At 40.7% G+C, this 21,291-nt stretch overlaps 1 protein-coding gene across 5 annotated transcripts in view; it reads left to right on the plus strand.

Moving 5' to 3' along the window:
- Nucleotides 1-21,291, plus strand: part of PLXNC1 (plexin C1) — a 183,844-nt gene that overhangs the window by 86,841 nt on the left and 75,712 nt on the right. For 4 of the 5 annotated variants that reach the window (XM_023738574.1, XM_023738575.1, XM_023738572.1 and 1 more), the window contains exons 7-11: nt 3,837-3,924; nt 6,702-6,804; nt 6,948-7,049; nt 16,991-17,130; nt 20,643-20,822. In XM_023738574.1, the coding sequence (XP_023594342.1) occupies nt 3,837-3,924; nt 6,702-6,804; nt 6,948-7,049; nt 16,991-17,130; nt 20,643-20,822 (613 nt within the window). The remainder of the gene's footprint in view (nt 1-3,836; nt 3,925-6,701; nt 6,805-6,947; nt 7,050-16,990; nt 17,131-20,642; nt 20,823-21,291) is intronic. The other variant, XM_023738576.1, reaches the window with a different exon arrangement.

Genomic DNA, 21,291 nt, shown 5'->3' on the forward strand with positions numbered 1-21,291 from the left:
CCAAAAGGTCGGCAGTTTGAATCCACCAGCCACTCCTTGGAAACCCTATGGGGCAGTTCTACTCTGTCCTATAGGGTCGCTATGAGTCAGAATCGACTCAAAGGCAATGGGTTTGTTTTGTTTTTTCTGATGTGCCAGGCACTGTGCTAGGGGCTAGGGATGACAAAAAAGACAGACCTGGTCCTTGCTTACACTACTTACAGTTTTTTGAGGGTAGAGACAAGTAAATAGGCCTTTACAGTGCAGTGTGTAAATGCAAGGAACATGGACTACCATGGGAAGCCACATGAGAAGGGCTGGGTGGTGAGTTGACTTGGAGGGTGGGTGAGGGATCAAGGGACACTTCCTGAAGGAAGTGATGTCTAAACAAAACTGAAGGATGAGTAGGGTTGAGCTAGGCAAAAAGGAGGGGGAAGAGTATTCCAAGCAGAGAACACTTTTGTAAGGACCAGAGGTGAGAAAAAGCTTTGTTTGAGGAACAATAAGAAGTTCTGTATGGCTAAGGCAAATGAAGTATGGATAGCTCAGAAGATTGATAGAAAATGGATACCCAAGAAGGTAGCCAGGGGACGTTGAAAGGCCTTATGAATGAGCCGTGGACTTTATCCTGTGAGCTGTGATGAGACACAGAAAGGTTTAAAGCTGGAGGTTGCCACCGTCAAATGTGCATTGTAGAAAGGTGCAATTGTGCCTTGTCTCTCCTAATAGAATGTAAGTGCCATGAGGGCAGGGACTCTGTAAGGACATCGTCACTGCTGTGCTTCGAACAGTGCCTGGCACAGAGTAGCCATTTGCAGTCAGTTAATTTTGTTGAATGAATGTGTGGCCTCAGGTGGAGAATGGGTTGGTGGAGAGTAAGAGTGAGTTCTGGAAAGATCGGGTCGAAGGAAAGCAGTTGCAGTGATCCAGGTGAGGGTGAATGTCAGAGCTGGAGTATGCCAGAGGGCTGGAGAGAAGTGGATGGATTCAAGAGATGTTTAGAAGGTACCATGGGCAGAACTGAGGATTCACTGAATACCTTTGGGGGATACAGGACCCTGGTGGCGCAGTGGTTAAGTGCTAGGCTATAACTTAAAGGTCAGTGGTTTGAACCCACCAGCCACTCCATGGATAAAAGATGTGACAATCTGCTTCCGTAAAGATTACATCCTTGGAAACCGCTGGGGTCAGTATGAGTCAGAATTGACTGGACAGCAACAGGTTTGGTTTGGTTGGGGGATACAGGCTAGAAATGGAGATAACGTTCATGGTACAGTCCTCGTAGAATGAGCGATGATCATAATGGAGCTGCGTTTTGTGGAGAGAGCTGAGTTACCCAGTAAACCCTAAACCTCTCAAAAGGGAGTTTGATGCACCATTCCAGAGACCCGAGCTGAAAAAATGCCTCTCAGCCACAGGGCTCAGATTGGCTGTTTGGGTCTGAATTGTTTGGAAAATTACCTCAATTTTCCATTTTAATTTGTCCATAACTATGCAGTTAATTTTAGTCATCAAAACACAAATCTTGCTCACCTATAAAATAGCCTGAAGTATTTGAGGTCACCCTATAAAGCTAGTTGGTTGCTGTCTTAGTTACCTAGTGTTGCCATAACAGAAATAGCAAAAGTGGGTGGCTTTAAATAACAAAAATTTATTTTCTCACAGTTCCAGAGGCTGAAAGTCCAAGGTCTCGGCCATGTCACTTCCTTCTCTGGGCCTCTCTCCTAGTTTCTGGTGACTGCTGGTGTTCTTTTGCTTGTAGACGATCTTCATGTGGCATCTGTCTTCCCCCTATGGGTGTATCTTTGTCCATTCTGCTCTTTTTGTAAGTCAGAAGTAATTAGATTTAGAACCAACACCACATTCGGGTATGACCTAATTAACATAACAAAAAAAAACATTTTCAAACAGGGGCATACTTATGGGATTTCAACACATATTTTAGGGGAACACAATTCAATCTGTAACAGTTGCTTTTAGAGCTTCTATCAGTTGCACCCAACTCTTTGCCTGCCCTTTTCTGAATACCTTGCGTATCCCAAGCAGGCAAACAAACTCACTCCCCACCTCTTGTACTCAGCCCACCAGCAGCCATTGTCAAACCTTTGTCCATGGACTTCCTCAGGTCTAGAGTGACCCCACCCCTTTCACCAAATCCTGTTGCCCTTCTGCTTTGAAACATTGGAAGAAAGTCACCTCTTCCGTACAGTCTTGCCAGATTCTGCTCCTGCTGTCCCAGTCATTCTAGCACCTCCTTGGCCCCCCACACATACCGCCAACTTGGTACTCTGATACTCCATGAAGCTCAAACCCATCATATGGTGTTTTCTTAACTGTGATGTCACTGTTGTGTTTTTTCACCTCAGTTATTTTGTCTCTCCCAGCATAACTGGAAACGCTTCTAGAGCAGAGATCATGAGTATTCATTTCCTTGTGATATTTCCAAATCTTGTTTTGTGTATAGATGATGCTCAGAAAAGTACAACTCTTGCTAGTCTTTATCACTGAACACTTGTAGATTCCACTGAAATGTATTTCCTTTGGGAGTACCTCAGTACTTACTGTCTGTATGTTCATTCTACTAACATTTCTCAAGTGTCTGTTGAAATGCTGTTGCTAAGAGGTCGTGTCAAATCTTCTGAACCTCCTTGTCTTTTGAACGGAGGATTATCATTTCACATATACCCACTTTATGTGAGCAGAATTTTCTGTGGCATTCTTGCTTTCAGAGTAAATTTTATCACTGTGGAGCAGCCCCTTTAAAGTCGGGGTTTTCAGACTTTAGAACCGCACACTAATTAATTTATAGCAAGAAAATTAGGGGTGCCAGCAAAGTCTGGCCAACTTCTTATTTTGTCAGATAAAGACTTTAAAGACAGTTCCATCTGCTATCCCCATTCATTCATAAAAGAAAGAAGATTTAAACACCAAAATGGGTGACAGTGAAAACTTCATCACGGATTACACTGGCGCCTGGACAGAATAGGGCTTAAAAGGTGATGCTCCAGGCTGTGGTGCCCAAACCTGGCGATTACACAGTCATTATCTGGGGAGCTTTACAAACTACATTCCCAGGTCTATCTCAGGCCTATTAAATCAGAATCTCTAAGGGCGTGGCCCTGGGATTTGTATTTTCATAATTTTTCTCACATAATTCTGATAGATAACTGGGTTGGGAAATCACTGCTTTGGATAAAGTATAGAAGTTAAAGGAGATACAGGAAATATTACATCTCTCTAATGCTAATGTAACATAGGTTTTCTTCTTTGTTTGCTTTATTCTTTTGGGGTTTTCTAACCAATGGGTAGGTTTTCAAAAGCAAATAAGAAAACATTCATCATATGTTTGTCAAGAGTTGACTCAAAGAAGATTAGGGATCCCAGCCCAGGGGAACCACACTTTAGAGTTTGTTAGGTAAATATTTGTAGTGCAGATTTTTCTGAAGGTGCAGTATTTCCTTCCTAGCATTCTGGTTATCATGTTCTAGGCACTTCTTGCTCCGTGACTTGTTTTAGTCTTATGCCACGGCCAATTACAAGCTGCGATAGTGATCCCAGAGAGAATATGAGATGTAAATGGACTGTAAAATGGCTTTTTCCTAGTGATTATCCATGGGAGGCGTGGAACACGAGTTGAGTTCGGGTCTGTTTGGAAGCTTGTGCTGTGCACTTTGGCTGCCTGGTGCGAATGGCCCGTGGGGAAGGAACCACATACTGATTGAAATGTTAGAGAACAGCTGGTGCACCCCCCACCCTCCGTGCAGAGGAGGCAAAAATATTTATTTTTTGCATTTACAGCTATGCTTGACTATAGCAGGAATCCACCATAAATGACTCTTTTTTTCCCTTCCCTCCAGATGTTTTAGTTGTCAATGTGATGTTCTCCTTTGGTGCTTGGAATTTATCAGAGAGATTCAACTTCACCAACTGCTCATCATTAAGAGAGTAAGATTTTATTTGAAATTTAAATACTTTCTCACTGGTTTTAATTTATTTATTTGTTTTGCACCTCAATTTCCTAATGAACACTTTTGTGGAGTAGAACTTTCCAAAGTACCTTTTGGAGCATGGCCTAACTGGAGATAGGAGAGCCACTGATTTGATAAGCTCAGTGTCTTAGTCATCTAGTGCTACTATAACAGAAAGATCACAAGTGGATGGCTTTAACAAAGAGAAATTTATTCTCTCACAGTCCAGTAGGCTACAAGTCCAAATTCAAGGTGTCAGCTCCAGGGGAAGGCTTTCTGTCTCCATCGGCTCTGGAGGAAGGTCCTTGTCATCAGTCTTCCCTTGGTCTGGGAGCATCTCAGCACAGGAACCTCAGGTCCAAAGGACGCGCTCTGCTCCTGGTGCTGCTTTCTTGGTGGTATGAGGTCCCCCACTCTCTGCTTGCTTCCCTTTCCTTTTATCTCTTGTAAGATAAAAGGTTGTGCAGGCCACACCCCAGGGAAACTCCCTTTACGTTGGATCAGGGATATGACCTGAGTAAGGGTGTTATAATCCCACCTTAATCCTCTTTAACATAAAATTATGATCACAAAATCGAGGACAACCACACAATACCGGGAATCATGGCCCAGCCAAACTGATACACACATTTTTGGGGGAGACACAATTCAATCCATGACACTCAGTGTCATTCAGGTGAGATGGAGCAGCCAAGGGGTGAACAACTGTGTTTAAGTGTTTGTACCAACAGGGAAATATATTTTCCTTGAGACCAAGAGGCAGCCTTGAAGTACAGTAGAAGGGTGCTTCTAGGTTCTCCCCTGACCAGAAAGGCTTTGGGAGTTTGGGTAAAGGGAAAAGGAATGAGCGTGAGGTAAGGGGAAGTCATACTCAAGAAGAAAGACAAGATGAAATCTCTTTCACCAAAAGAACATGTTCATTCTCCCTGCCTCTTACCATCTTTGGCTCCTTAGGTTCATGTACCCACTGAGTTCGGGTCCCACCCCACTCTTTTCTTCTAAAGCAGAGAAAAGACAAAGGAAATATGATTCCCAGATTCCTAATTTCCCAGTTGGAAGTTGGGATGGAGGTCTCCATAGAAACAATGGGAAGCTGTACATATTATTAGTGACTACAATTCAGTGATATGATTGACCCACTAAATGGATACCAAATGAGGGCTTCTTTTGGCCTAACCTGGGAGCCATTGTAGTCCCTGGGTTTTGCAAACAGTTAACGCACTTGTCTGCTAATGGGAAGGTTGGAGGTTCAAGTCCATCCAGAGGCACCTTGGAAGAAAGGCCTGGTGATCTAATTTTGAAAAAATCATCCTTTGAAAACCCTATGGATCGAAGTTGTACTCTGACCCACATGGGGTCATTATGAGTTGGAATCAATTTGAAGGCAACTGGTTTGGTTTGGTTGGGAACCATTGTTTCTCTGAGGAAAATGAATTCAAACTCTAAACTGAGTTGGGAGACCACTCCACAACTATTAGCACAGGAACCCCTAGAACTCATCATTTCCATTGAGGCACTTTGAAAGAGGAACAGTTCAAATCTGGGTTCAGTTATTTCTAATAAATGGAATGAATTTAGGGAGGGAAATACAAAAGTTGATACAGAAAGCCACAAAAGTCTATGAAAATAGAAAAAAAAAAATTGGGCCATTAAATAGAATTTATAGCTTAATGAGAATGTAAAGATAATGTAGCTCACCTAATCCCTGGTTTTAGAGGCCTCACAAAAGAAGCGAGTTGCCCTGGGTCCCTCGACTAGGTAATTAAGAACCAGAATCCAGACCTAACCACCCCACCGCCCACCCCTGAGGGTGAATGCCTGTTCCATTAGGTAACTGCTTAGCAAAGCACTTAGTATTGCAATCACACCTGAGGGGCAGCGATAAGAATGCAAATCACAGACCTGCTTGGAGCTCACCTAAGTGGTCAGGTAAACACAGAGCGAATCCCCGTTTTTCCTCAGATCAGAACTGAAGTTTCTGTAGGCCAGAATCTCTGAAAGCTTCCGCATTTCTTGGAGAATATATAAAATATGAACCATGTTCTCTCTCCCTGCCCTAGTGTCTCGCCACGCTGCTCCCAGGAGAGGCCTCCCCTGGCCTCCTTAGTCTGTGTTTCCAGACCAACCTTGCTTTCTATTTGTCCCGTTCGTTCCTTCTTTAACTCTGATTATTCTAATAAGTGCTTTTCAAGTCCTCCACTGTTATCATGCATGATAGATTATTTGATTAGTAGACATAGTTCTTCCTTAATTTGATTAAAAAGCAAACACTGGCTCCCGTTCCCTCTCCTTGCCAGGTACCACTTGTCTCACATTTTCCAGGCGGTTGATAGTGTTACGGCTGCTCAAATGAGGAGGGCTTGCTGATCTGGGAGGGGAGGGAGAGAGAAGTGGGGAGGGGGGCAGATCGGTCCAGGTGGAAACTTACCTGAGGGTAGACAAATAACAGAACGAGTCAGAAACAGGTTCCTCAGAAACAGGTTCCATCGGTTCCTGTTATCTACTGTGACCCCAGCTTCAGGTTTCCATGACAACACTCCTGCAGGTGTCATTATGGTCCATCCACCCTGAAGGCTGCCCAGAGCAGGGCACAAAGTCGGTGCTCTGCCCTCAGCCTCAAAGGACTATCCTCTTCCACAGTCTGTCCAGGGATTTTTATTTGTTTTCTTAAATGCTTGCACGCCATGTCACAGAAGGAGAATTCTAAGATAGGAGCATTTTCCTAAAAATTAAGTTGGTTTTCCATGTTGCCAGATGCCCAGTATGTATTGGAACTGGCTGTGCTTGGTGTAACCATGAGAGAAAGTGTATCCACCCCTTCACAGTTTGTGACCGTCCAGATTACAAGAGAAACCAGGTAAAGTGGCATCTCTGGTATTACAAGGTTTAACCAAAAATAAATGTATGTGATCATCCAGCCCCAGCCTGTCTTTTGTGTTTATTTCAAACTTTGAAATTCCCACTCATTTCTGGATGCTGAAGGGGTGATTTGCATTTCAGAAACTGTGTCCAGTTGCTGTTGAGAAATGGCTACCATCCAAGATATCAGGAGGAGGAAGATTCAAGGGGAATAAGACTAGCAGAACCAACGAGAGCTTACAGGTCGGACCCCATGTTTGTGCTGATAATGGGAAAATCCCCTTTTAAACGACTCTAACAACTCCTACTACTTGAGTTCCTTAAAAAACATTCCTGATTTTACTTTCTACTAAAATTCCCTTTTTTATCTTTGGTGTTTAACCAAGTTTCGGTTAATTGGCTCAATACATCAAAGACTGCGCGCTCACATAAAAGAAATTAAAACCCTGTAATTATGAAAAATGATGTTCTTCTGGTAGAAGTAAAATTTTAAAGGTGACTTTGTGGCTTGCTTTAGGAGAGTGAGAAGGAAGTGAAGCAAACAGCACTGAGGGGATTTCAGTTCAAACCACATGTTATGATTATATTTATGGGAGTTGTGGGGTGGGTATCTATGCAAAGTGTAAAAACTAACTTGTATTTGATTTTTTTCTTTACTTTGTAGAGATGACCTAACCAGTAGTTGAGGGTGCTGAAACAAGGTTGTCATACACTATATACGTCTCTTTCTCCTTCTCAAAAATGGTTATTGCCCCATGGAATTTCCATGGAAATTCCTCTTATTTTCTTCATGGTAAATCACCACGCTCAACTGATAGATATGTTTCAGAAGATGGGGGTATGACAATGTAAATTTCTGGACAGAGTATAAGTGGCTCTGCTTAGAGAGCACATAAGCGATGGCTTCACTCAGTGACAGGAATTCATTGAGCATCTACTATGTGGTGAAAAAACAACAAAAGGATGAGTTCTTGTTCTCGTTAACCTTGGGGTCTGGTGAGAGCAAACAAATTAAAAACAACAGCTTATTAAAACAAAAAAAAACCCTCCATTTTCTATTTCATGAGTTATCTGTGGCCTTAATTTATCCATTTGCTGCTATTTAAAGGTCAAGTGCCAATAAGTGGCACATTTTTAATAATTACCAAAAGGTTGACAGTAACTTTAAGTGAATTAAGTAAAAGGTGGAGTGCATGTGAATCAAAATGAATTATGAAGTTAATTAAAGGCATTAGGAAAGCTTGGTGTGCAAATATTTCTGGACATTAAAAGTCTTTGAGGTTTTATGAAGTGATGGACTACTTTTCTCTTCCCACTGGTTTATAAAACTAAGACACAGTGACAGGGACTTGGATCAAGGAGGTAATAGTTTTTCTTATTATTATACTTTTTATTTTGAGACAATTGTAGGTTCCCATGCAGTTGTAAGAAGTAATACAGAGAGTTTCCGCCAATGGTAACATCTTGTAAAACTATAAAACAATATCACAACCCAGATATTGACATTGACATAGTCAAGATACAGAACATTTCCTTCAACACAAGGATCCCTCAAGTTACCCTTTTGTAGTCGAACCTACTTCCCTCCTGCCCCCTACCTCCTCCTTAACCCCTGGCAACCACTAAATCTCTTCTCTGTTTCTATAATTTTATCATTTTAAGATTTTTATATAAATGGATTCAGACAATATGTACACTTTTGGGACTGGATTTTTTCACTCAGCATAATTCCAGGAGATTCATCCAGGTTGTGTGTATCAATAGTTTGTTCTTTTTATATTGCTGAGTAGTGTTCCAGGCATTCACTTTTAAACTTATTTTAAAGAAAAAAAAATTATACAGTCACTGTACCCTGGGTTTCCTGTGCTGTGCCTTCCTGCTTCTTTTGAACTCTGACACTTCTGTGGGTTAAAAGAACTGGGGTCATCAAGAGAGCAGGAGGAGGCTGCAAATCAACAAAAGCCCAGATCTGTCTTTGGTGCTTCTCTGTGGATTACCCTCCTTCATTTGGAGAAAGACATTTTGTTGATGCTGGGATTTTTTTCTTTAAATACATGACTCATCAGAACGAAATCTCAATTTTGGTTGATAGAGAATAGAGCGTTTTTTGTCACCGCAGGGGTGTCTTGTGCTCTGTGAAACACTGCTGTCTTTCATTATCATGTAGAATGTGTAACATTTGGGCTTCTAGTTTTGGTCCTCATGTTGGCCTTGAATGAAGCACCCAAACTCTCTGCAACTCTTTTCCTAGAAGAGAAGCCATGGGAAGCTTTGCTTTCATGTCTGTGTATTGTGTGCTTCCTATGGCCAGGCACCAGGGACAGGAGATGTGAATGTTGCAGACATAGTCCTAGACAGCAATGATGCTGAGCTTGGGTTTATTCTTCCTAGAGGCATTTGTCGAGCACCTACTAGATGCTGTTACACTGAGCTGGATACCATGAAAAGGATGCATGAATGAATCAGGCATATCTCTTACCATCAGTCTCAAGAATCTTATATACAAGTATATAAGTAACAAGATAAAAAATGTTAGCGTAGGAAAAGTACCAGGAAGTATAAAAACCCTGAGAGCCTGTCTGTGCCCCAGGCCTTGTCTTAGTCATCCCTATATGTCTAAGCCCACTGCCTAGCAGTTAAAAACAATCAGTGTAGTTGGTTAAGTTTTTGATTAATGGATGGATTGATTGATGGAGTTTCAGCCAACCTTTGAGGAAGAACAAGCATCCAGACATATAGAGTTGGAGGAAGGAGTATTCTAAGCAGAGGGACTAGCATAAGCAAAAGTGTAATGGGTGAGGAGGAAGGAAATTCCAGAGCACACATTACAGGAAACCCCCAGTAATTCAATTTATCTGGAGCAGGGGGTGCAGGGAACTATGGGAGCCCATATGCGTAGGGCCTTACATGCCAGCCTTAGGAGTTCTGAATTTATTATTCAGTGGCAATGGAATGCCATTTAAGAATTTTTTTTTTTTTTTTTTTTAATGTATGAATTTGCTCATCCAAGGCCATGGTATTTATGAGGTAAGGTTCCTGGTTCAACCCAAGTTTGGGCCAGTTATCCTCACAATTATGTAACTCTATGGTCCATTCCTGCACCCTGACCCAAAAATGTGTGCTGTCATTTACTAGAGGGGCTGCATTAAGGAAAACTATCACCAAAACTAACTAAAAAACCAGTGTTTGATCTTTGGATAAGTATTTCAGCTATAAAGGCCAGTCTCTCTCTGTCCTCCTCTCCTCTGCCTTCCCCTACTCCCCCCTTTTGGGAAGTCTTCATGTTTAATAGGTGAAACCATGTCAAGAACCATTGGCCCTGCCTTCCAGCCCCAACCACTTTTCCTTCCTTTTCTTAGCAATCTTATATCTGGTGCCTTCATCCGATGAGAGCAGAGGTGGCTCCCCTGTCTTTTCTGTTCTCAAGAAAAGGTTGTGAAGATCTGATATGATGTTGTTGCAATATTTGTTCTTTGTTATTCTTCACAATATGCTTATCGCTATAGGGCATTAATAAAACATATAAAGGCATATCTCCTGCTCTTAGCAATTTACAAACTGTTCTTTCTTTCTCTTCCTTGCACTTTCTCTTCTCTTCCTCTATCACTTTTTGAGTGGACATTTTAATTTCTCCTAGGCAATCCTAATGAACTCTTTCAAGGATCTTGCTGTCAAAAGTGAAATTAAATTTAATATATACCTTGTTGAGTACCTTCTGTGTGTTAGATGCTGTGGGATTCACTTCCAATTGTTCGTTCATTCATTCACTTAAAAAGTGTTTCTTGGGCACCTACTATGTGCTAGACAGATAGGCAAAATGTAAACCCTTGTGGAGCTTACGCTGTAGAACTAGAATATTTTGGAGGAAGTAAGATTCATTTTCATGAAGCAGTTAAATGTACCTAACAGAAAAATAACAAGAAAGAATACCATAATGCACTAATTGAATACTTGTAACTAATACTTGTTGAGCATGTGATATGTCCTAGGCTCAGAGTATCAATCACTATAGGTAAGCTTCATAATACCCCTGTTTTCTCCATTTATAGGCAAATAAATTTTGGCTTAGAGAGAGTGAGTAGGTAGTGAATGGTAGACAAGAGATTTGAACCCAGGCAGTCTGACTGCAGGGCCCATAGTTTTAACCACTACTCTGCATTATATAGGAGCCCTGATTTACAATGGTTAAGCATTCAACTGCTAACTGAAAGGTTGGTCATTTGAACCCAGAAGACCTGGCAGTCTGCTCCCATGAAGAATACAGCCTAGAAGACCCTATGAGGCAGTTCTACTCTGTCACTGGGGTCACTAGGAGTCAAAATCAACTCAACGGCACTTAACAACAACAACAGATACCTTATATGACTTAAATTGAATATAACCAAACCAAAACAAACCAAACCCATTGCCATCAAGTCACATCTTTATGGAAGCAGGCTTCCACATCTTTCTCCTTTGGAGTAGCCAGCAGGTTCAAACCTCTGACCTTTAGGTTAGCAGTCAATCAGTTAACCACTGCTCCACCAGAGCTCCTCAAATTAAATATAAACAAGTGTTAAACCAGATAATGTTGATGACATAAGTCAGTCCAGAAGGGAAGAGACTAAAACTGTATTGGTTTCTCTTAGCATTAAGATGTCAAAGCTTGCCCCATCTGGGCCAGAGGTGTCGGGTGTGATCAGGAATCAGGACTTCCAGCTAGGTCAGGCTGTGGCGGGGAGTGTCTTAGCAACGAAGAAGACTCGGGAGGAGAGGGATTGGTTGGGTGTGGTCAAAGTGAAGGAGTTGGGCCCAGGCAAGGCTGGCCATCTTCTCCAAGACGAGGAGCATGGAGGAGGCCTGAGATGGGAGCTGAAGCTCTTAGGAGATTGGAGCAACAAGAATCTTATGTCTAAGTTGAACAGAGGTGGTGGATTTTGGGTGTTTGGGTTTAAGTTGGAATCAGAATCTTGTACTGGAGGGCAAGTGCTGCCCTCCTTGGTCATGGAATCCTGGTAATGCAGTCCACTCTGAGGAGCCACACTCAGTAGATAATGGAGTGGCCTTAGCAGCTCCACCTTGGCCATGTCAGCCCTGCCTGAGAGTCCCCATGTCAGGTAAGTGAGCCTTCATCTCTTAGCATAGTGCCTTGGTCTGTTATTTTCTCCCAGGAAGTCCCCAAGTCTTCTGAGGCAGCATTGCTAACTTGTGACAGTTCCTGGGACCAACTGAAAGTTACATCCAAGTTCCCTGGGACCTGTCCCAGGGTACCACGTGAAGGGGCATTTTCCTGGGGGCTGAGCATCAGATGGATAACCTTTGGTTCGATTTAACTGTCTAATTTTCCTTCAGTACAATTGTATTTTACTATTTTCTTTCCATATCTCACCTGCTTTTACACTTTCCCATCTCCAGTGCTGGTTACCACTCTTCTCAATTTATGTTGTTGTCGTTGTTAGCTGCTGTCGAGTTACCCTGGACTCAGGGCAACCCTGTGCACAATGAGATCAGACCATTGTGATCAATAGGGTTTTCACTGGCTGAGTTTTCAGAAGTAGATCACCAGGCCTTTCTTCCTAGTCTGTCTTAGTCTGTAAGCTTTGCTGAAACCTGTTCAGCATCGTGGCAGCATGGAAGCTTCTACTGACAATACGGATGGTAGCTGCGCATGAGGTACATTGGCCAGGAATTGAACCTGGGTCTCCCAAAGGTAAGGTAAGAGTTCTACAACTGAACCACCATTGGCCCCTTTTCAACTTATACATTTCATTAATACATTACTTTCGTATCAGTCATTAATAAAGATGTTAAATAATTCTGAACCAAATACTCACCCCTGGAGGGCCCTACAGGACACTTTCCTTTAATTATCTGAGCTACCTTTCATCTCTCTAATGTCTTTTGGTTTCAGATTTCCAGCTGGTTTTGAATCCATGTGACTTTTATCCAGTCCTGTTTGAACTAATTGCATGAGTAAAAGTCTGAGAGACATTTCACTTAGCGTTGATTCAGGTCCAGGCCTACAGAAAGCTTTGCTATATTCAGATTTTTTTTAGCAGATTAATAGAATACAATTTGGTCTTAATAAACTGAGCCTTGCTAATGTATCTCTTTCCAACATTCTTTTCAATCATAGCAGTATTTTCTCCATTAATGTCATGGTAATTTGAATTGTATTGACGTCAGATTTCACAAAAGGTATTCTTACTGTCAGGAATAATCCTCTTAGACCTTTTCAGAGATAACTATTTCTTAGTGGTGTGCTATTTCCAGCATCTTCTAATGACTTAGTTTTTAAAAAATAAGAATAGTTGGGTATTTTGTAAAATCATCTAATTAACCAGTTTCTAATGTGCTTCCTTACACAAAACAGGGAATGATTTAAGCTCAAGAGAGACCACAGAGCTCATAGTTTCCTATTAAATAAATTCAAAATTGTGCAACCACTTAAAAATAACTCTTTTAAGTCTTTAAAATATAATTGACAGGAAGTAGACTATTCTGAGGTTAATTGCTGGACAACATAGGGCTGTGATGGTTGCACTGAATGGTATTTTGATTTGATACATGGAAGTCCTTGGACATAGAATAAGAAGGAAATATCACTATAGGACTACAAGAGACTGGCTCTTTGTATCAAGCTAGATTAAGCTTTTAAATTAACCCCTCTGTATGTAAGCTTGTGGGACCTGCTACCTTATGTGAGGTCATGAATTCACTCTTGATTAAAATACAAAATTAGATCTAAAAAAACTGTTTTGTAGAACATTTGTAGGGAGGTTGTTCTTTGCCTTTTTGTCTGTAATGGTTTTTTTTTTTTTAAATCTTTATCAGCAAGAATAGAAAACGTTATATTTCTAAGGATTGCTGTAGTCATATAGCTCTGCCCTATCTCCATCCCCCCCCACCCCCCCCCATTGTCTTGAATACTTGTACTGTTTATTTAATGGGATCCTCTTGGTAGCTCCTTAACCCACTTATTAAGATTAGGAGAGATTCTCCCAGCAAACAAAGAATAACTAATCTCATTCTCTTTGAGAGCAGACTAGAAGCATCTGCTTTCACGAGATAGGTCAGGCTGGATCCCATCCTACATGGCCGATGGAAACTTTCAACAATAAGGTTTTTAAATTAAATCCTTTTCAAGTAGCGAGCCTGTCTCTACTCCGGGGGAAATAAAAAGTTAATAAAGCAACATAGCAGGTCCTCTGATGGTGTCTGTAGAGTCGTTTAAGTAGCAAAATAGAACCTCTTAAAAATCTTTGTTGTATTCATTATAAGGTTCTCTTTATCCTCTACTGAGAGTAGAGAAGAAGCTTTTGCTTGGCGTGTTTGAAAATTTTTGCTTGAACAGACATTAATGGCTTAAATATAAGAAGCAGGAAGGACTGTCTAGACAGAAAAGAAACCTGGGAATCATAGTTGATTTAGATGTGTGAGTGAGCCTATAGTGTGGTTTATTTAGAAAAAAAGCCAGTCCATCTTGCTTCCCTGAGTCCCTGGGTGGTGCAAATGGTTAAGTGCTCAGCTACTAACCAAAAGGTTGGAGGCTTGAGTCCACCCGGAAGTGCCTCAGAAGAGAGGCCTGGAGATATACTTGCAAAATAGCAGCCACTGAAAACCCAGTGGAGCATAGTTCTACTCTAACACACATGGGGTCACCAGGAGTGGGAATCAACTTGAAGGCGACTGGTTTGGGGGTTTTGTTTTTGTTGTTTTAGTTATCTTGCCTCCCTAAAAAGACAGTGGCCTCCTCTACTGCAGGGGTTGGCAAACTTTTCCTATAAAGAGCCAGACAGTAAATAGTTTAGGCTTTGTGGGCCATAAGTCTCTGTTGCAGCTACTCGACTCTGCCATTGTAGTGTGAAAGCAGCAAGAAACAATATGTAAATGAATGAGCCTGGCTGTCTTCCAATAAAACTTTATTTTGTGACACTGAAATTTGATTTTCATATATCATGAAATATTACTCTTCTTTTGATATTTTTCTATTATTCAAAAATGTAAAAACATTCTTTGCTCAGGAGCCATACAAAAATGGGTGGCCGACTGGATTGGGACAACGGGCTGTAGTTCGTCAGCTGCTGATCTGGTACACACCTAGATCAGGTGTCCCACAACAGCTAGTGCTGTCCTAGGGACCCTGTAGTGTTCAGTAAATACTTGATCACTTACATCCCAACGTAAGAGCAAAGGAGTAAGCCTTTTGCCATACAACACACACTTGACACTTGCAAGGGATTTATCTTGAAGTCTTTGCTAATCCCCCCACTCCAAGTAGCACTCTAGCAGATAATTTCTCCCATAAAAGGCAATCAAGTATAACGGAATAATTAAAGTGACCCTTCCGGGCCCTTAGTGATTCTATAAATGCAGGGCTAAAGTCCTTCACAAAGTGATTAAAATAAATTCTGCTACTGAAATCAGTTCTCTGTCACATTACATCATTGCTGTGATGACATTACTGATGAATTTACCTCAATATGCAAAACCAGTCCATAGTGATAATGAGTGATTGTGACTGCTCTACCATCTAGCACCTGTGTTTGCCAAGGGGCAGAATGATAAAACGTCCCTTTCGGCAGCATGGGCAGCTCCAATGGCCCGGCAAAGCTGTCTAGATGAGTGTTACACACACAAGGGATCAGGGAATACATGGTCACTTGGAGGAGCAGGTGTTAGGCAGGTGTTAGACATCACTGAAATTCTCTCAGTGGCTAAGTGACTGCCTCCTGGACTTTATCCTCCAAGTAGATACACTCAGCATGTATGGTTTAGCCAAGTTTTACATAAATATGCATTTCTGGACATTGGAGTTGTTATCAAGTATCAAGAGTGTGAGTATGAAATTCACTCATGCTACAGGTCTGCTGTACTTTATCTTGATCAAAATCTTAGAATATTATATCCTGTTTTGGTCACCATATTGTGAACAAAATACAGACTTGCTGGAAATGGTCTACAAAAGAACAACAAAATGATCAAAGAGATAGAAGATAGCACCCATAAGAGAAAAGTGAAAGAAATCAGGATTGTTTTGTCTTGATAAGAGACAGTGATTCTTGCTGGCAAATAAAGGGCTTTTGTAAGTTTTTTTTTGAAAGGGGAATTTCATTAGACGTTGCAAATTGAGAAGTAAAGGTGGCATGTTGTTGTTTGTTGCCATTGAGTCAATTCTGACTCATGGAAGCTTTATATGTGCAGAGCAGAACTGCTCCATAGTGTTTTGAAGGCTGTGACCTTTTGAATGCAGATTGCCAGGCCTGTCTTCGAAGTGCCTCTGCGCGGATTCTAACCACCAACCTTTCAACTAGTAATCAAGCATTTAACTGTTTGCACCACCCAGCCACCTTAAAGTTTGGTGGTTTGAACCCACCCAGAAGCTGTTTGGGAGAAAGGCCTGGCAATCTGCTTGCATAAAGATTACAGCCAAGAAAACCCTATGGAGCTGTTCTACTCTGTAGCATATGGGGTCACCATGAGTTGGAATTGACTCAGTAGCAGCTGGAAAGGTGGCATAAGCCTACATTAAGCGGCCAGATATCAAGTGACTTAAAGGGAAACTTTCTTGACCTGATAAAGCCTGCAATGTGTACCGAGGAGGAGATTGTGATATCTGCAAACCGTGGAGAAAACAGTTGGCCACAATGGTTTGGGCATCCAACTTGATACTAGGTGACAGAACGGGTTGATTTCTCAAGGGGTTTTTCCCCTGCAGTATACTCCTTGATTCAAGTAGCCTAACTGAAGCAAACAAAAAATACCAACTGCTTTCTTGGGAATTAAATTTATCTGGAATGACATTTATTTCAACTTCATGATGAGTCTGTTGTTGGCCTATGGTCAATGGACTCCTTTGTTTTTCCTTCATTTTGCTTATATTGTGAGCCTGTGGAGGCTGTAAGGCAGTGAGCATTTTTGAGATTTGGGTAATATCTTATTCTTCAGATAGAATGTCAGACTCTCCAACTGCATTTTCAACTGTCTTGTGAGACAAAGACTAATTGGTTTGACCTCATGCTGTCGCATGTTGAAAGACATGAATTTGCAGCACTCTTCCCTGAATTCATTGATTTCATTAAACACTGTCTGCAAACTGTTGAAATTTCCCAGTGATTTCTTCTAACTGCAGTGCATAAACAGATTTCTTTGAATGATGCCATTTCTTATCTTTGATCTTGTGTTTTAATCTTTATTTCCAATAGGTCTTCTACATTAAGTCCATTGAGCCACAGAAAATATCGACCTTAGGGAAAAGTAACGTGATAGTTACAGGAGCAAACTTTACCTGGGCATCTAACATCACAATGATCCTGAAAGGAACCAGTACTTGTGATAAGGATGTGTGAGTTGCAAATCTAGTAACTTATTCTTGGTAATGTGAAAAGCTAAAATCTCTGCCAATAGAGTATCACAGTGATTATATTCTTTATATAGTCAAATTATTTCCATGTGCCAAAGTGGGCCAATTATTCTGAATACTTGATATAACACAATCCCAATGAGTAAAATAATTTAAACATCACATTTGAAGTTCATTGTGAGAAAATCTGTCTGATATTACCCAAAAAATCTCAAACAAGATGCTGTTTTGTTTTGGTCTTGGTTTGTTTTCATTAGCAAAATCAAGCATGTAGAGTAACAAACATCATCTTTAAGATGACCTCCTTAGAAAAATAGTTGAGTACCTTTGAATTTTATGAAGAATATGGCAACTCTTTCAAGAATTGGGGGGCAGGGGACCTTTTTGATCCATTTCATGTGGAAATTTCGTTCTGTTTAGCCTTCTTCTCTTTATTGGTTTGGTTTCAGGCTCAAATAATAATTAAATAAAAGACATTAGTAGTAAAAAAAAAAAAAAAAAGAACAAAAGACTCCAACACAAATATCTGCTCAATGTGCCATTTGAACGTCATTATTTCTGTGACTTGTTTTCTCATAACTCATCCGTTTGGTGAAACTTTGAGAAAAAAAATCAGTTTCTCCCTGATATGCTTGTGCACATATCACTCTCGCCCCAAAAAAGAGATATAATAATAATAATGCAACAGACAATTTGAGTTTTCTGCTTGTTAGCATTTCTAAGTTTGGGCTAATTTGAAGTAAAAGATGTTGCAGTCTACATGAAGAATAATACGGAGCTTGTTCTCATCGTAGAAATGCGTATAAGACAATCTGCTGAAGCGTGGTATTTTGGTTTTTAACTACTAAAACAGATTTGTACAGCATTGTAATCTGTCATGCTTATTTACTGAATTTTCTGTTTTAACTCATTTGCTGTGCATAACTGCCATCCCATGCCCCTCATAGCAGTAAATTTGGGATAGCTGCAATTTTGATGAAAATAGCTACTCAACGGTGACTTTCCTCTGTTCTACTATTTACCGGAATTATCAAGCATGCATTAGTGGCTGTATTTACGCGACATAGGTATTTTTGTGCCATTTATTCTGGCTAAATACCTTATTGCAAAAAATCTTTCATTTCTTATAGCAAAATCTGTGAAGTTCGACACCTGTGCGTTCACTGAAAAGCAATCAGCTTCACTGGAAAAGAAGTCGTTTTTCAGAGCATTACCCTGTTTCTGAGCCTTTATGCTCTCATTTCAATTCTGAATATGTCTTGAGATACTGCAATTATTAAATTAAATGACTAAGCGGCCTCTCTGCATGTAGCATTTCAGGAACCACATCTGTGTGGTGAACCCAAGTTCACAAGCAGTAAACATAACACTCAGTTAATCCTACACCTGAGTTCCTGCCATTATCCTAAACTCTTTTAACACTTTTTTTTAAATGAGTGATTATTCTGAAGAGACGAATACAAGAATAGTAGAGGAATGACCCACATTTCCATCCCTCTCCTTCCAAAATTTATAAACAAGCGTGAATTTTTATAGTCAGCCGTTTTACAATGAATTTCCTAGCACTTTGCTTTGATTATAGACCTTAAAATATAAATCTGTGGTTGTATAAATACAAACAGATTCAAATGTTTCTGGAATTTGCTTTATTATAAGGTTCAGGAATAATATTGAAGTTAATAATCATGCATATATCCTTTAAACAGCAATAATAGATTCTCATATAGCATAATTATACCGACATTATTCAGGTACAACCCAGACATAATGATTTGTGCTCTCAAGGGTCATTGTAGACGTGGTGCTCAGAGGCAGCTGCAGGTTACAGAGGGAGTGTTGTAAGAAGCTTTGCCTTGAGTTCTGAAGGCCGTCAAAGGCAATCCCTGGGGATGTCGAGCAGCCAGGACAGCCCCAGCTAATTTCTGGTCTGAAGGTTCCCTGGGAGGTAGCTCGCTTTGACAATGGTTGATTCTAGACCCTTGGGCTGTTGGCATGAGCTCTCTGCTATTTCAATGGCAAAATTTCCATCCCTGCCTGGTGGTGGTTCTGTCTTCCCAGTCCTTTAGGACTTCTCTTTTAAAATTTTTTATTATGAAAATTATCAAACATATACAAAGGTAGAGAGGAGAGTGTAATGAGCTGTTCTGTTCCCGTCAACCAGTTTCAAAACTTATCTACCTTTTGCCAATCTTCTTTCATCTATATCCTCAATTTTTTTTTGGTGGGTGGGGGGGCGGCGGAGCTGGAATTTTTTAAGAGTATATCCCAAATATCATATTCTTTCACCCAAAAATTCTTTGGTATATATCTCTAACAGATAAGCATGATGCCATTATCACAGTTAACAAAATTAGCAGTGATTCCTTAATCTCATTTAATACCCAGTCCATGTTCTACTTTCTACTACGACTTCTTAAAGGCAATTGTTACAGCCCCTTCCTTCCGTATTTCTAAGGGGAATGCAAATAACAAGATAAAATGCATAAAAGAAAGAGGACACGGGATTTGTTTACTAGGTCAAAAGGAATGGGCCCATAGTCTCAGGGGACAGTTTAGTCCGTTAACATAACATAGTTCACAAAGATAATGTTCTACATCCAAGTTTGGTGAGTAGCATCTGGGGTCTTAAAAGCTTGTGAGCAGCCATCTAAGATACAACTATTGGTCGCTACTCGTATGGAGCAAACAAGAATAAAGGAAATCAAAGGCTCAAAGAAGAAACTAGTTCACAGGACTAATAGCCCACGTGAACCACAACTTCTTCAAGCCTGAGACCAGAAAAACTAGATGGTGCCGGCTACTACTACCAACCATTCTGACCAGGGACACAACAGAAGGTCCCAGATAGAATGGGAGAAAAATGTACAACAAAACTCAAATTCCTAAAAAAGTCCAGACCTACTGGACCAACTGATAGAGACTAAAAGAACCCCTGACTGTCATTCTAAGATACCCTTTGAACTTGGAATTGAGGCCATTTCTGCAGGTCACCTTTCAGTCAAAGAGTAGATTAGCTTATAAAATAAACGATATCACCCTCGAGTAATGTGCTCCCTTAAACAATTAACTATATGAGATCAAATGGTCAACATTTACCCAAAAGCAAAGATGAGAAGGCATGGAAGGGAAGGGAAATTAGATCAATGGAAACAGAACAAAGAGAATGGAAATGAGGAGAATGCTGACACGTTGTAAAAATTGTAACCAATGGTACAGAACAATTTGAATAAAAATTGTTAAAGGGAAACCTAATTTGCTGTGCAAATTTTCCCCTAAAATGCAATAAAATATTGTTAAAAAGAAATAAAGAGGAACCCAGCCCCAGATAATGCCCACGGAGGATAAGTAGTTCCTGATTAATCAGCAGTTGCCTGCAGCTGTTTTCTTGATAGTTCGTGAACTGTTGTGATTCAAGTGAAATTCATATCACCTTGGATAATCAACTGTGCTAAGTGTCTGTGTCATGTCAGAGTTCTCTTTCTACCCCTTTCTAGGATACAGGTTAGCCAAGTGCTAAATGACACCCATATGAAATTCTCTCTTCCATCAAGCCGAAAGGAAATGAAGGATGTGTGTATCCAGTTCGATGGTGGTAACTGTTTTTCCGTGGGATCATTATCATACATTGCTCTGCCACACTGTTCCCTAATATTTCCTGCCACCACCTGGATCAGGTACTTTCTAGATTCATAATATTTTTCTCTTGATGTGGTTAAAAGGGTCATATGCATAAAGATCATGGATTTCTCTCAAATGTATATAAAAATAGTACCAGTACCAGTTGCCATTTGGTCATTTCTGACACATGGCAAGTTCCTGGGTAGTGCAAACAGTTAACATGCTGAGTTGCTAACCGAAAGCTCGGAGGTTCGAGTCCACCGAGAGGCCCCTCAGAAGAAAGGCCTGATGATCTACTTCTGAAAAATCATTGAAAACCCTACGGAGCACGGATCCACTCTGACACAAATGGGGTCACCATAGATACAGTAGTCATATCTAAATTCTTCTCACAAAGTTCCTCTTAGTATTTATTTCTAGAAAAGTCCATGCCAGTCCACACTATGAGCACATCCTGTTTTTCTCTTGCCATGGCTGCCAGGAAACTCAGAGCTAAAATGTTCGTTCAATTGCAGTAGCTATTCT

The sequence above is a fragment of the Trichechus manatus genome, unplaced genomic scaffold (assembly GCF_000243295.1).
Source record: "Trichechus manatus latirostris isolate Lorelei unplaced genomic scaffold, TriManLat1.0 scaffold00119, whole genome shotgun sequence".
In the NCBI taxonomy this organism is placed as follows: domain Eukaryota; kingdom Metazoa; phylum Chordata; class Mammalia; order Sirenia; family Trichechidae; genus Trichechus; species Trichechus manatus.